The 14910-nt window shown below is 39.3% G+C and overlaps 1 protein-coding gene across 1 annotated transcript in view; it reads left to right on the top strand.

Moving 5' to 3' along the window:
• Window positions 1–14910, top strand: part of MIPOL1 (mirror-image polydactyly 1) — a 508657-nt gene that overhangs the window by 362007 nt on the left and 131740 nt on the right. The window contains exon 14 of the mRNA XM_036752890.1: window positions 8666–8760. Coding sequence (XP_036608785.1) covers window positions 8666–8760 — 95 coding nt within the window. The remainder of the gene's footprint in view (window positions 1–8665; window positions 8761–14910) is intronic.

Raw genomic sequence — 14910 nt, 5'->3', positions numbered from 1 at the left:
ACATGAGGCATGAAAGCTATTATAGTAGTCTGAGTGTGAAGTGATGAGGGCTTATATCAAGGTATTGGCTATGTGATTAAAGAGAAACATGTACAAGATACATTTATAAGGTAGAAAGCCAAGTGTTTTACAAATATTATTTCATTTGATCCTCACAACACTGGGAGGTAGGTGTTATTATAGCCTCATTTTACAGTTGTAGAACTAAAGACCAGCAAAGAGTAAGGGACTTGCCCAGGGTCACGCAGGTAGAGTCTGATCTGAACTCAGTTCTTCCTGAATTGAGGTCCAGCACACCATCAAGACTAGCCAGAAAACAGGGATGATATTATGGCAGGGATGATGGCTTAGAAAAGAACTGAGGAGTGAAAGAGATGTAGATTATGATGAGAATGATGAACAAGGGTAGGTGTCATAAGGTATAGAGAGATGGGGTCATCAAAGATAAAGGAATTTCCGAATTCATGAACATAGAAGTGGAATACCTGTGGATAATAACAAGACCAAAGGTTAGTAGATCTCTATGTGTAGCTGAAGTGGGTCATGAAAATTGAGTAGAATGAGGACTAAGACATTATGGTATTGAGAGAGCATCAGCATGTGTGTTGAAACCCTCTTTTTTGAGGACAGGAGCTGAGACAGAGAAAACAGCTCAGAGGCAGGTACTGAACTCATTGAAGACAGAAAGAGAATGGCCTGGGGGTCAACAGATAAGGCTATCAGGATCTGGTTTGGATAATACATTTGAACCAAAGAAGAAGCTGCTTAACGAAGAGGGTAGAGGGAGTGCCTGGAAGTAGCAATGGAAAACAAGTAGTAGTACATCTCCTCCACCATGACCAGTAATTTGGGGGCAATGAGTAATGAATCAAGTCAAGTTAATCCGCAAAGTGGCTGTTTGTGTGCCAGGACCTGTGATATAAAAAAAAAGATAAAAAACAGACCCTGCTCTCAAGAAGCTCACAGTCTAATGCAGGAGACAACATATAAACAAGATATACACAGGATAAATTGGATATATGCCAATAAGATATACACAGGATAAATTGGAGATAATCAATAGACATATTGCCTTTGTACATTAAGGGAGCTCAGGAGACACTTCTTGTAGCAAATGAGATTTTACCTGGGACTTGAAGGAAGCTAGAAGAGGCCAAGAAATATGGGGATGAGAAGAAAGAAAATTCTTGGCTTGGGAGGACAGCCAGTGAAAATGCCCAGAGCCAGGAGATTGAGTGGCTGAAAAGTGAGATGAGTGAATGTACAACCATTCCTAGAAAAGGTGGCTAAGAATTGTGTTATCAGGAGGGATATAAGTCTCAGTGAGTGCCAAAAGACTAATGGAGTGTAAAAGGGGTAGGTTTGATAAAGTTGTGGTCCACTGTTGCATATCATTTTCAAGGAGTTACTTGTTCTCTGCTAATGCCCTCATTGATGACGCCTTCAGTTCATGTATAGAGGATTCTCATAAAGATTTTGTAGAAATTAATATATATTGGTCAGAAGTTAATTAATGTTCTCTCAGCCACCTTTTTTGGTATTAATAAGGTCTGAAATTTTTTTCCATATCTTTAATATCTTCCCCTCTTTCAGATATCTTGATTGCTAATCTCTCAGTGCTCTCACACTTGTGTTCCCTCCAGTATTGATCTCTGCATACACTTGATCCAATCTGACTGACTTTTTCCTCTTTGTTGTATTTTAGTTCCTTTTCTATCTTCCCAATAAGCACATCCAAGATTGTGATGTTCAAATCTAAGTGTAGTGGTTCTGCTGCCCTTGATGGAGGAAAAAACTTTGCTTTAATGATCTTTAACTTCTTTTTAACTTTTCTTTTGGTTATTATCTTCCATTTCCATCCTTCAATGCCCTTGGGTGATTTTGCTTGAGTTTTCAGGGCTTCTTTAAATTGGTTTTCCTTGTTACTATTTATTTCTGCTTTATGAGATCATACTGCTCGTAATTGCTCATCACCCTTTTTTAAGATTTTACAAATATCCTTACCTCTATTTGTATCCTAATCTTTGTGTCCTTTGTCAACCACCTCTCTCTGACAAGTAAGTCACATGCTTGCCAAGAGCCTTCTGAGCTATTTGGTGGTCTTATTATAGCAATCAGTTTACATTAGTTAAACTTTTGTATAAAATTATTATAATTACTACAAGTATCATTTCTGTTGTCTATTCTTGCTATAAACTAAAAGAAAGACAGAAGTTATAGATAAATCAAAGGATGGCTCACAGGTATTCCTCAGAATGGTAAAGGAAGGAATTGATGGAGTAGACTTTATTATACAAAAAGAAATATTCCTTTGTGGGATATTTGGTCATCACACATTGCCATCGTAATTGTCATCACAATTATAAGTAACTGAAAAAAGATTACCATGGAAAATAGCAGTAGCTTATGCCTCCATATTGGTTGCTGAGGATGAAGAGTAGAGAAATTCTATGGAAAAACTTGATAATGCCCTGTAAATTAAACCAACATACATTCTGATACTTGATGACTTCAATCCAAAGGTAGGAAAAGGTGACAATAGCAATAAAAATTTGTGAGAAAGTATGGTTCATGAAAAACAAATGAAAGGAGTTAAAGACATATATACACAGAAGATTCAGGTCCATTTATCATGAACACTTTCTTCAAGAAAAGAATTGGTATATGCCAGACATGGCAAGCACGAAATAACACCGCAAAAAGAAATAGATGATATTTCAGTAGACAGGAATATATTTGTTATTCATGTCGGAGTTATCCCTGAATCAGCTGTGTGTATACAATTAGACCACTGACTTGTCAGAGCCAAGATCAGAATTGGTAAAAAGCAGGAAGAAAGAATAATAATGAGAAAAAGATATGCTGTGCAATTGAAATAACTTAATCCTGAACTATTTAAACAAGTAATTGACAATCAAAAATAGGAAATGGACAACAATATGTACACAAGTGAGTAAATACAAAGTAATTTTGTGAGGGAAAAAGTGCTAATAAGTAGAGTAATCAGGAAAGCTCTCCTGTAGGAAGTGGCACCTGGACTATGATTTGAAGGAAGGAGGGAACGTGAAGAGGCAAAGATGAGAAGAGTCCAGGCCAGACGTGAGAACCACTTGTGCAAAGGCATGGGTGGAAGAGATGGAAGGTCAAATACAGGAAAGAGCTTGAAGGTCACTTTGACATGAACAGTGAGTTCATGAAGAAGAGAAATGTTGAACCTGGAAATACAGAAGGGAGAAAGATTGTTGAGGGTTTAAATGCCAGCCTGAAGAGTTTTTTAGTTCAATTCAGAAGAAATAGGAAGATGTGAAAGAATTCTGAGTTTAAGTGTAAGGGTGATTGGTCAGATCTTTGTTCTACCAATATCAATTTGGCCACTTTGTTGAGGTTGGAAAGGAAAGAGACTGAAAGCCAGGAAGTAAAGTTGGTGTTTTCTTCCCATGGGGCAGAACCTCAAACAATGGGTGAAAGTTGCTAGGAGGCAAATTTAGGCTTGATGATAGTGTAATAATCTGTTAATTAGCTTATTTTAAGCCTAGGAGCAATATAATTGACCCTAAAATCCACATGGTTTCTTCCTTTGCAACTTTCGCAGTTTATTTTACATTTAAACTTAAGAGTTCAATTGCAATCACTCTGAGACCTCATTTATAATTCCTAACAGGCAGAGGTTGAGCCCTCTGCCTCTGGCCTGTTTTGTTCAGGCAAAAATCAGATGCTGAAAATGTTCAGTTAGTAAAAAAATAGATTATTTAGACAGAGAGAGAGACAGAGACAGAGAGTGACTAGTTAGGCAGAAATGGGAGGTTGGGTGAAAAACAGATCTCTCCCTAGTACTCTCAGTCAATGAGTACGTTGGTGGAGTCTGGCTGAGTTTTCTACTCTGAGACGCTTGTAGGGCCAATGACCATCCTCAATATCTCCTTTCTCTTCCAGAACTCAGTCCCACCTTCTCTTTCTCCTTTTTATGTTTATCCCTGGGCTTGTCTCTTTATTTCTTCTCAGTATTCATGTAATCCTTGGGGAAAATCCATTTTCCATGAATCTCTTTTGGAATTGTTATGGCATTACTCTCTCCAGGGTTGGATTTTTGGGCTTTTTTGGATCTATAATAATTCTTTGGAGTTGTGGGAGTTTCCTTTGATTTACTTATCTCTCCAGCCTTAGTTCTTCACTTGGGGTTTTGTGCAAGATCCAATTTCCATCTCCTACTGTGCTCTCAGAAGGCATGGTCACCCCTAATTGGTCTCATCCCTGGTCACATAGGTTTCTGCACTGACCTAAAACTGCTGGTGTTAAGTTACTTGAATCTTTGAGGTTCAAAGTGCTAAATTTTTCAGTGCCCTCCATAGTCTAAGTACAGTGTCAGAGACCTCAAATCCCAGGGATGTCTCATCCTGAGTAATATGATGCCACACTAGTCACTAATACTTCATGTAGCCTCCAAGGGTTTCTAAATCCCCTAGGGCTTTCTCTTCAGAACTTCTGCTCACCTTTCAAATACAGAGCTCCACAGGCAATAACAGTATTTGGCCCATCTCTGATTATACTGTGAGGTTTCTGGCTTATTTACATGGCTTTATGTTGGCTTTACTGGCAGCTCCCTTTTCTTATGCCTGTGGGTTTCTGGCTGGCTTAGTGAGTGTGCTGTTCTGGGGGAGGAAGATGTCACTTACTATTTATTGTTTCTCATTGGATTTCATAAACATTATTTGCCCTAATATGAGTTTTAGATTTTTACCATAATAGGTATGGGTGTTAGGGTTTTGTTTTTGTTTTTTTTTTTTTAAGGCTGAAATAACTGAGAATAAAGATGTTAAATGATGTATCAAAGGTCATTCAAGTATTGGGTTCAAGCTCAGGTCCTGTGACAAGTTTGAGATTCTGAGATATAACTTTTTGCTTGTGTGATAAAGTGAATTCATTTTAAACTATTGCTTTTGAACTCTAGGAGAAAAGGTCTATCAAATTTCTACAACTGTAGCTAGGGGTAGGTCTATGATTCTCCTTTAAAAAATTAATCTCTGGGGGGGCGGAGCCAAGATGGCGGCTGGTAAGCACGGACTAGAGTGAGCTCCGTACCCGAGTCCCTCCAAAAACCTATAAAAATGGCTCTGAACCAATTCTAGAACGGCAGAACCCACAGAACAGCAGAGGGAAGCAGGGCTCCAGCCCAGGACAGCCCGGATAGTCTCTGGGTGAGCTCTATTCCACACGGAGCTGGGAGCTGGGAGCTGGGAGCTGGGAACGGAGTGGAGCAGAGCCCAGCCTGAGCGGCGTGGACGATCCAGTCCAGAAGCCGGGCGGAGGGGGCCCTAGCGCCCTGAATACGTGAGCAGTTACCAGACCCCTCGACCCACAAACACCAAAGACTGCGGAGAAGGTTAGTGGGAAAAGCTGCGGGAGTGGAAGGAGTTCGCGGTTCGGCTTCCAGCCCCGGGGGCAGCGGAGGTGGGGCAGCTACAGCTGTTGTTACTTCCAGCTCCAGGCCCACCTGGTGGGGGGAATTAAGTGGCGGATCACAGCAGGGGTGCACAGCCTGCCGAAGATCTGAGCCCAGTCTGGACTGGGGGTCCTTGGGGAAGGAGGAGTGCGGCTCTGACAGAGCTGGCACCTCCCCCCCAAACGTAGAACATAGAACTCTGTAATCTACAAGCAGTCATACCCCACTGAAAAACTCAAGGGTCAAGTTAGTTGGTTGGGAATATGGCCAGGACGCGAAAACGCGCCCAGATTCAGTCTCAGACTTTGGATTCTTTCTTTGGTGACAAAGAAGACCAAAACATACAGCCTAAAGAAGACAACAAAGTCATAGAGCCTACAACCAAAGCCTCCAAGAAAAACATGAACTGGCCCCAGGCCATAGAAGAACTCAAAAAGGATTTGGAAAAGCAAGTTAGAGAAGTAGAGGAAAAATTGGGAAGAGAAATAAGAAGGATGCGAGAAAACCATGAAAAACAAGTCAATGACTTGCTAAAGGAGACCCAAAAAAATACTGAAAAATACACTGAAGAAAACAACACCTTACAAAATAGACTAACTCAAATGGCAAAAGAGCTCCAAAAAGCCAATGAGGAGAAGAATTCCTTGAAAGGCAGAATTAGCCAAATGGAAAAGGAGGTCCAAAAGACCACTGAAGAAAATACTACTTTAAAAATTAGATTGGAGCAAGTAGAAGCTAGTGACTTTATGAGAAATCAGGATATTATAAAACAGAACCAGAGGAATGAAAAAATGGAAGACAATGTGAAATATCTCCTTGGAAAAACCACTGACCTGGAAAATAGATCCAGGAGAGATAATTTAAAAATTATTGGACTACCTGAAAGCCATGATCAAAAAAAGAGCCTAGATACCATCTTTCAGGAAATTATCAAGGAGAACTGCCCTGATATTCTAGAGCCACAGGGCAAAATAGAAATTGAAAGAATCCATCGATCGCCTCCGCAAATAGATCCCAAAAAGAAATCTCCTAGGAATATTGTTGCCAAATTCCAGAGCTCCCAGATCAAGGAGAAAATACTGCAAGCAGCCAGAAAGAAACAATTTGAATATTGTGGAAACCCAATCAGAATAACCCAAGATCTGGCAGCTTCTACATTAAGAGATCGAAGGGCTTGGAATGCGATATTCCGGAGGTCAATGGAGCTAGGATTAAAACCTAGAATCACCTACCCAGCAAAACTAAGTATCATGTTCCAAGGCAAAATATGGATTTTCAATAAAATGGAGGACTTTCAAGCTTTCTCAGTGAAAAGACCAGAACTGAATAGAAAATTTGACTTTCAAACACAAGAATCAAGAGAAGCATGAAAAGGTAATCAAGAAACGGAAATTGCAAGGGACTTACTAAAGTTGAACTGTTTTGTTTACATTCCTACATGGAAAGATGATGAGTATGATTCATGAGACCTCAGTATTAGGGTAGTTGAAGGGAATATGCATATATATATATGCATATATATATGTTTATGTATATATATAAGTGAATGTGTATGTATGCATGTATCTATGTGTATATGTATGTATGTGTATGTATGTGTATATATATATATATATGTAAAAGAGAGAGAGCAGACACAGGGTGAGTTGAGGATGAAGGGAAGATAGCTAAAAGAAATAAAATGAAATTAAGGGATGAGAGAGTAACTTACTGAGAGAGGGAGATAGGGAGAGATAGAATGGGGTGGATTATCTCCCATAAAGGTGGCAAGAGGAAGCAGTTCCAGGAGAGGAGGGGAGTGGGCAGGTGAGGGGGGAATGAGTGAACCTTGCTCTCATCAGATTTGGCCTGAGGGGGAATACCATACATACTCAGTTGGGTATCTTACCCCACAGGAAAGAAGAGGGAGGAAGATAAAAAAAAAAATAAAAGGCAGGAGGATGATGGAGTGGAGGGCAGATGGGGGTGGAGGTAATCAAAACAAACACTTTGGAAAGGGGACAGGGTCAAGGAAGAAAATTCAATAAAGCGGGATGGGTTGGGAAGGAGCAAAATGTAGTTAGCCTTTCACAACATGAATATTGTGGAAGGGTTATACATAATAATACATGTGTGGCCTAGGTTGAATTGCTCAACTTCTTAGGGAGGGTGGGTGGGAAGGGAAGAGGGAAGGGAATTTGGAACTCAAAGTTTTAAAATCAGATGTTCAAAAACAAAAAAACTTTTTGTATGCAACTAAAAAATAAGATACACAGGCAATGGGGCGTAGAAATTTATCTTGCCCTACAAGAAAGGAAGGGAAAAGGGGATGAGAGGGGAGGGGGGTGATAGAGGGGAGGGCTGACTGGGGAACAGGGCAACCAGAATATACGCCATCTTGGAGTGGGGGGGGAGGGCAGAAATGGGGAGAAAATTTGTAATCCAAACTGTTGTGAAAATCAATGCTGAAAACCAAATATGTTAAATAAATAAATTGCAAGGAAAAAGAAATTAATCTCTGGCATCCAAAATACTTGTTGGATGTGTTAGAGTGGAGATGCCTTTCATGAATAGGTTGGATTAGACAGCCACTGACGTCCCTTCCAAATGTCAAGTTTTGTGATTCTGTAGATATTACAGTATAGTGATTTGAAATGATTGTCATAAAAGAACATTAAAATATCAAATCACTAGTTAATGAGATCAGCTTTGGATCTTATGGGTCATTTTCCCCCCAACGAGAACCCAGAAAATGGCCTGGCCACACACTTAGAATTTTCTGAATTTTATCAGTAGCAATAATAATAATGACAATAATAATATAGAACTGTAATATCTTATGGGGTAAACCTACGGAATCATGCTAAAATTGGTTCTGGATTTCACATATATCAGTAAACTGATTACCTGTATAATGCTTAATGAGATATATTGTGGTATAACAGATAAAGCTAGCCTTGATGCCAGGAAGAGCTGGGTTTAACATCTTTTCCTGACACACACTAGCAGGGAAAGTTACATAATCTCTCTGAGTACTCTAGGCAACTCTCTGAGACTATAAGCTGCAGGTAAAGGGCTGACCTGTATTGTTTGGTACAGGAAGTTACCTCAAAGAGAGTTCTCTATAACCAATGAAATTAAATGCCATTCTCTGTCTCTGACATTCACATGGCAGTATTATATGGAAGTTTCAAAAAAAATCCTGAAAATAACACCTTTCATAAATTCTCAACCATCTGTTTGCAGGCAAAGTTGTTATCTATGCAACAAGATAGAGAAACTGCTGTGCAACAATATAAAAAATTAAAAGAAGAAATCCAGACACTGAGGATTTACTACAGGTAAGATTACATCTAGTTTAGCCTAGAGTAAAGTGTTGGCCAAGTTGGACCTTTTTCTGCCTGATCTTACAATGTAAGGAAGTGTCCTTATGAAATCAAATTCTGGGTTGTGTCATAAAGCGTTCATCTTCTCAACTTTTTTCCCTTTAATAAAATATTATTACTATAGTTAGGAAAAATTGTTTTACCACCAGTAATACAAAGAAATGTCATAATTCATTACCATTTGTTTAGTAGTCTCCATTAACAATTAAATTTTATGATGAGTATGGAAGTTAAGATACATTTAAAGGGATGTTATATTAGCCAATATTGTTTATTTTATTATTAATCTTGGCTGTTGATCCATTACAATATAATAAGGGAAGTGCCTAAGTGCCTATGGCTATGGAATAATATATATGTATTATGTACATGTATGTATGTATACATACATGTGTGTGTGTGTATATTTACTTCCACCTCTAAAATTACACCAAAGATTTATAATGGTTTTGTATTTCTTGCCTTCCCAATGGGAGAAGGGGGGAGAAGAGTTGGGGAAGAAAGAGAATTTGCAACTGAAAATAAAATTACATAAAAAATAAACTGTGTAATAGAATTAAATTAAAAGTCTGACAGATAGTAGTATATGAGCATTTTTTCACCAAACTTGAAATGCCTAAAGTGGGAAATGCAAGAACTTATTCCCTATGATTAAAATCTCTTAATTAGGACTTCATGAGTCCTGTTATTAAAATTTCTTTAGAAGTAACAAAGCTCAAGCATTGTTCTCAGATCTTTTACCCATCTGTCCCTGATAGGTACCATCAGTTGGAAGAGATTTTCAAAGATCACAGTTTGGTAGCACCTCATTACTACTGAAACTGTTTAGGGTGGCACTACATTCTGGGCATATTAAAGCACATTTGCCATTTGTCTTAAACTCTTGCCTCTCAAGAAGCAATCTTACTGCCAGTTTTAGACAAGAAAAAGCAAATTACCACCAGCTGCAAGGACTGCCCAGTCCATTTTCTACTGCAGTAAGTAGTACATTTCTTCTGCTCTCTTCCCATTCTCCCTTAATGGTAATGGTAGTCCTGGTCAGATCTGTTAGGGCTGTAGCTTCTTTTTGCTGTTGTAATGTAATAGGGTTGGGATCCTTAAATTAGCTTCCTCTTCTCCCTGCTTCCAGTTTTAGGAGAATCAACCCACTGGGCAGCAGCAGTATACTCTCTGAGCCCTCTAGCTAGTCCTACCATTGCTACTTCTAAGGAATAGGATGACAACATTCTTAGAACCCCAAAACCTCTTGGGCAGAAGAAGGGCTAGCAGTGAGAGTCACTGATAATAACTTGGTCAAAGCAGTAGTGTTGCTTCCCTGATCCTTCTTTTCCTTCAGTTTCTTTTTCAAGAAATTCAGTACATGGCTCATAGTCTTTCTTTTCATCTCTATGGTACAAAACTTCAGTGTGCATGTTAATATCTCCTCAAACATTATAATCTCCCGTTTTCTCAATCCATTCAATACCCATGACCTACTCTTTGACTCCACTTCTGCTATACACAGGGATGATCTCACCATTAACTTAATGAAGTGTTCCACTTCCATGAACAAAAACTCCCATATCTTGTTATCAGATCATGATCTTCCATCATACATTCCATCTCTCCATGTGTCTTACTCTTTGTAAACCTATTCTTCATCCTGACTAACCTCCAGTCCTTCCATCCATCATCAGTCTCCCAGCCTGTCACCTCTGCGCTGTCTACACTTTACTCACTTCACAAAGCTGACCCTATAGTTAATCAATTCACCTCCATACTGTCTTCTGCTCTTGAATCCCCTACTCCCAGTATCTGCCACCTTTGCTCCTACTCACATATGCACAGTGTCTGGCACATAGTAACTGCTTAGTAAGTGTTTATTGAATGGAATGGAATAAAAGTGAAAGAAATCACTCAACGAAGTCCCATATAAATTTGGTATTGAATCTCAACTAGACCTTCACTTCAGCAAGACAGTCCTATTATTCCTAATTGATTTTCTGTCCCATTTCCCACAGAAACTATTCTAGACCTTTTCTCTCATTCTCCCATACCATCCTGTACCCCCTTCCTTTCAGCTGCAAATCTTGCCTCTTACTTTAGTGAGAAAATGCAAATCGTTCACTGTGAGTTCCCCCTTCTCTACCTCTCAAAATACTCTAACATCATTCCTCATTCTCTCTTCCTTCGTTTCAGTCTTTGATGAAGAGGTGATCCTTTTTCTTACCAAGGCCATCTCCTCTACATGTGCTCTTAATCCCATACCCTCCTGTCTTCTCCAGCATGTTGTCCCAACAGTCATTCTCTCTGTCTCTCTCTCTCTCTCTGTCTCCCTCTCCCTCCCTCTCTCCCCCTCTCCCTCTCCCTCCTCCTCACTCTCTCCTTCCCTCTCTCTCCTCTCTCATCTTCAGTTTTTCCTTACTAACGATCCCCCCACCACTGCCTACAAATTTGACCAAGTCTTACTCATTAGAGCCAAACAGTCTTTAGTTTCTTTCTTTTCACAGTTAAATTCCTTAAAAAAGTTTTACTCACTGAGCAATTCTTTGCAGTTTGGCTTCTAATGTAATTAATCGACTGAAACAACTATAAAGTTACCAATGATTTCTTTTTTTTAATTTTATTTAATTTATTTAATATATTTAGTTTTCAGCATTGATTTTCACAAGAGTTTGAATTACAAATTTTCTCCCCATTACTACCTTCCCGCCCACTCCAAGATGGCCTATATTCTGGTTGCCCTGTTCTCCAGTCAGCCCTCCCTTCTGTCACCCCACTCCCCTCCCATCCCCCTTTCCCTTCTTCTCTTGTAGGGCAAGATAAATTTCTACACCCCATTGCCTGTGTATCTTACTTCCTAGTTGCATGCAAAAACTTTTTTTTTGTTTTTGAACATCTGTTTTTAAAACTTTGAGTTCCAAATTCTCTCCCCTCTTCCCTCCCCACCTGCCCTCCCTAAGAAGGCAAGCAATTCAACATAGGCCACATGCATATCATTATGTAAAACCCTTCCACAATACTCATGTTGTGAAAGATTAACTATGTTTTGCTCCTTCCTAACCTATCCCCCTTTATTGAATTTTCTCCCTTGACCATGTCCCTTTTCAAAAGTGTTTGTTTTTGATTGCCTCCTCCCCCTGTCTGCCCTCCCTTCTATCGTGCCCTCTTTTTTATCTTCTTCCTCCTTCTTTCCTGTGGCATAAGATACCCAATTGAGTGTGTATGGTATTCACTTCTCAGGTCAAATCTGATGGGAGCAAGATTTACTCATTCTTCCTCACCTGCCCCCTCTTCCTTCCTACAGAACTACTTTTTCTTGCCACTTTTATGCAAGATAATTTACTCCATTCTATCTCTCCCTTTCTCCCTCTCTCAATATATTCCTCTCTTATCCCTTATCCCTTAAATTGATCTTATTTTTTTAGATATCATCCCTTCGTATTCAACTCACCCTGTGCCCTCTGTCTATCTCTCTCTCTCTCTCTCTCTCTCTCTCTCTCTCTCTCTCTCTCTATATATATATATATATATATATATATATATATATATATGTATAGACATATATACACATATATGTATATATATATATATATACATACACATATATATGCATATTCCTTTCAGCTACTATGATACTGAGGTCTCATGAATCATACACATCATCTTTCCATGTAGGAATGTAACAGAACAGTTCAACTTTAGTAAGTGCCTTATGATTTCTCTTTCTTGTTTACCTTTTCATGCTTCTCTTGATTCTTGTGTTTAAAAGTCAAATTTTCTATTCAGCTCTGGTCTTTTCACTGAGAAAGCTTGAAAGTCCTCCATTTTGTTGAAAATCCATATTTTGCCTTGGAGCATGATACTCAGTTTTGCTGGGTAGGTGATTCTTGGTTTTAATCCTAGCTCCACTGACCTCTGGAATATCATATTCCAAGCCCTTCAGTCCCTTAATGTGGAAGAAGCTAGATCCTGTGTTATTCTGATTGGGTTTCCACAATACTCAAATTGTTTCTTTCTGGCTGCTTGCAGTATTTTCTCTTTGACCTGGGAGCTCTGGAATTTGGCAACAATATTCCTAGGAGTTTTCTTTTTGGGATCTTTTTGAGGAGGCGATCGATGGATTCTTTCAATTTCTATTTTATCCTCTGGCTCTAGAATATCAGGGCAGTTTTCCTTGATAATTTCTTGAAAGATGATAATTAGGGTCTTTTTTTGATCATGGCTTTCAGGTATTCCAATAATTTTTAAATTATCTCTCCTGGACCTATTTTCCAGGTCAGTGGTTTTTCCAAAGAGAGATATTTCACATTGTCTTCCACTTTCTCATTCCTTTGATTCTGTTTTATAATATCTTGATTTCTCATAAAGTCACTAGCTTCCACTTGCTCCAATATAATTTTTAAGGTAGTATTTTCTTCAGTGGTCTTTTGGACCTCCTTTACCATTTGACTAATTGTGCCTTTCAAGGCATTCTTCTCCTCATTGGCTTTTTGGAGCTCTTTTGCCATTTGAGTTAGTCTATTTTTTAAGGTGTTGTTTTCTTCAATATTTTTTTCAGTATTTTTTTGGGTCTCCTTTAGCAACTCATTGACTTGTTTTTCATGGTTTTCTCGCATCACTCTCATTTCTCTTCCCAATTTTTCCTCTACTTCTCTAACTTGCTTTTCCAAATCATTTTTGAGCTCTTCCATGGCCTGAGACCAGTTCATGTTTTTCTTGGAGGCTTTTGTTGTAAGCTTTTTGACTTTGTTGACTTCTTCTGTCTGTATGTTTTGGTCTTCTTTGTCAGCAAAGAATGATTCTAAAGTCTGAGACTGAATCTGAGTCCCATTTTCACTGCCTGGCCATGTTCCCAGCCAACTTATTTGACCCTTGAGTTTTTCAGCGGGGTATGACTGCTTTTAGAGTAAAGAGTACTTTGTTCCAAGCTTGAGGGGATGTGCTGTTGTTTTCAGAGCTATTTCTATATAGCCATCTCTGCCACACCAGCACTCCTCCTTCCCCAAGAACCTCCAACCCAGACCTGACGCAAATCTTAAGCAGGCTCTGCACTCCTGCTCTGATCCACCACTTAATTCCTCCCACCAGGTGGGCCTGGGGTCAGAAGCAACTGCAGCTGTAGTTCTGTAGCTGCACCACCCTCGCTGCCCCTGGAGGGGTGGCTGAACCGTGAACTCTTTTTACTCTGTCCCCCACAGCTTTTCCCACTAACCTTCTCTGTTGTCTTTGGTGTTTGTGGGTTGAGAAGTCTGGTAACTGCCACAGCTCACTGATTCAGGGTGCTAGGGCCTGTTCCACCCAGCTCCCAGTCTGGTTGGTCCTGCTGCCACCCATGCTGGGCTCCGCTCCCCTCCGCTCCATGCGCGATAGACCTCATCCAGAGACCATCCAGGCTGTCCTGGGCTTGATCCCTGCTTCCCTCTGCTATTTCATGGATTCTGCAGTTCTAGAATTTGTTCAGAGCCATTTTTTATAGGTTTTTGTAGGGACCTGGCGGGGAGCTCATACAAGTCCCTGCTTTCCAGCTGCCATCTTCACCAATGATTTCTTAATTAACCATTCTGATGACCTTTTGAGTATAATATTGATGAGTATAGTAAGAATTTTCATCTTTGTTGAAGTCGCTACAAACCTCTCTTACATACTTTCTTCTCTCTATGTTTTTATGGCACTGTTCTCTCTTGGTTCTCCTCATGCCTATCTAACCACTCCTTTTCAGGTTCTCATTTCCTGGTTCATTTTTGACATCGCATCATTTCCACTGACGACCCAGTCCAAAAGCTCTAATATCAGAAAGCTAATTTGATCTTAGCTGTATCCTTCACAGAACTTAGACACAGTTCTACTTTTTCTCTTCAGTACAAATAAGTGAAAAAAAATTGTTCAGCAGTCTTTGTGACATTTTACTGAAGACATTCTTTCTAAATCACCCACAAAAATGGATTCTGCCACTCCTAATGTTACTTTTCAATATTTCATTTACTCATTAGAATAGCTTTCTTACTGTTTTGAAGAAAATTAAAATTTTGAACAAGGTAAGCATTTGCAGAATTATAAAACTTTATGCAATTATGCATTTTCTGTTTTCTTTTGATAAACTTATTATTCAGTATACTCTATGAT

This window comes from Trichosurus vulpecula, chromosome 3, assembly GCF_011100635.1.
Source record: "Trichosurus vulpecula isolate mTriVul1 chromosome 3, mTriVul1.pri, whole genome shotgun sequence".
NCBI classification, from domain to species: domain Eukaryota; kingdom Metazoa; phylum Chordata; class Mammalia; order Diprotodontia; family Phalangeridae; genus Trichosurus; species Trichosurus vulpecula.
Note: the sequence above shows the minus strand (reverse complement) of the source record. Positions and strands in the feature narration are given on the sequence as shown.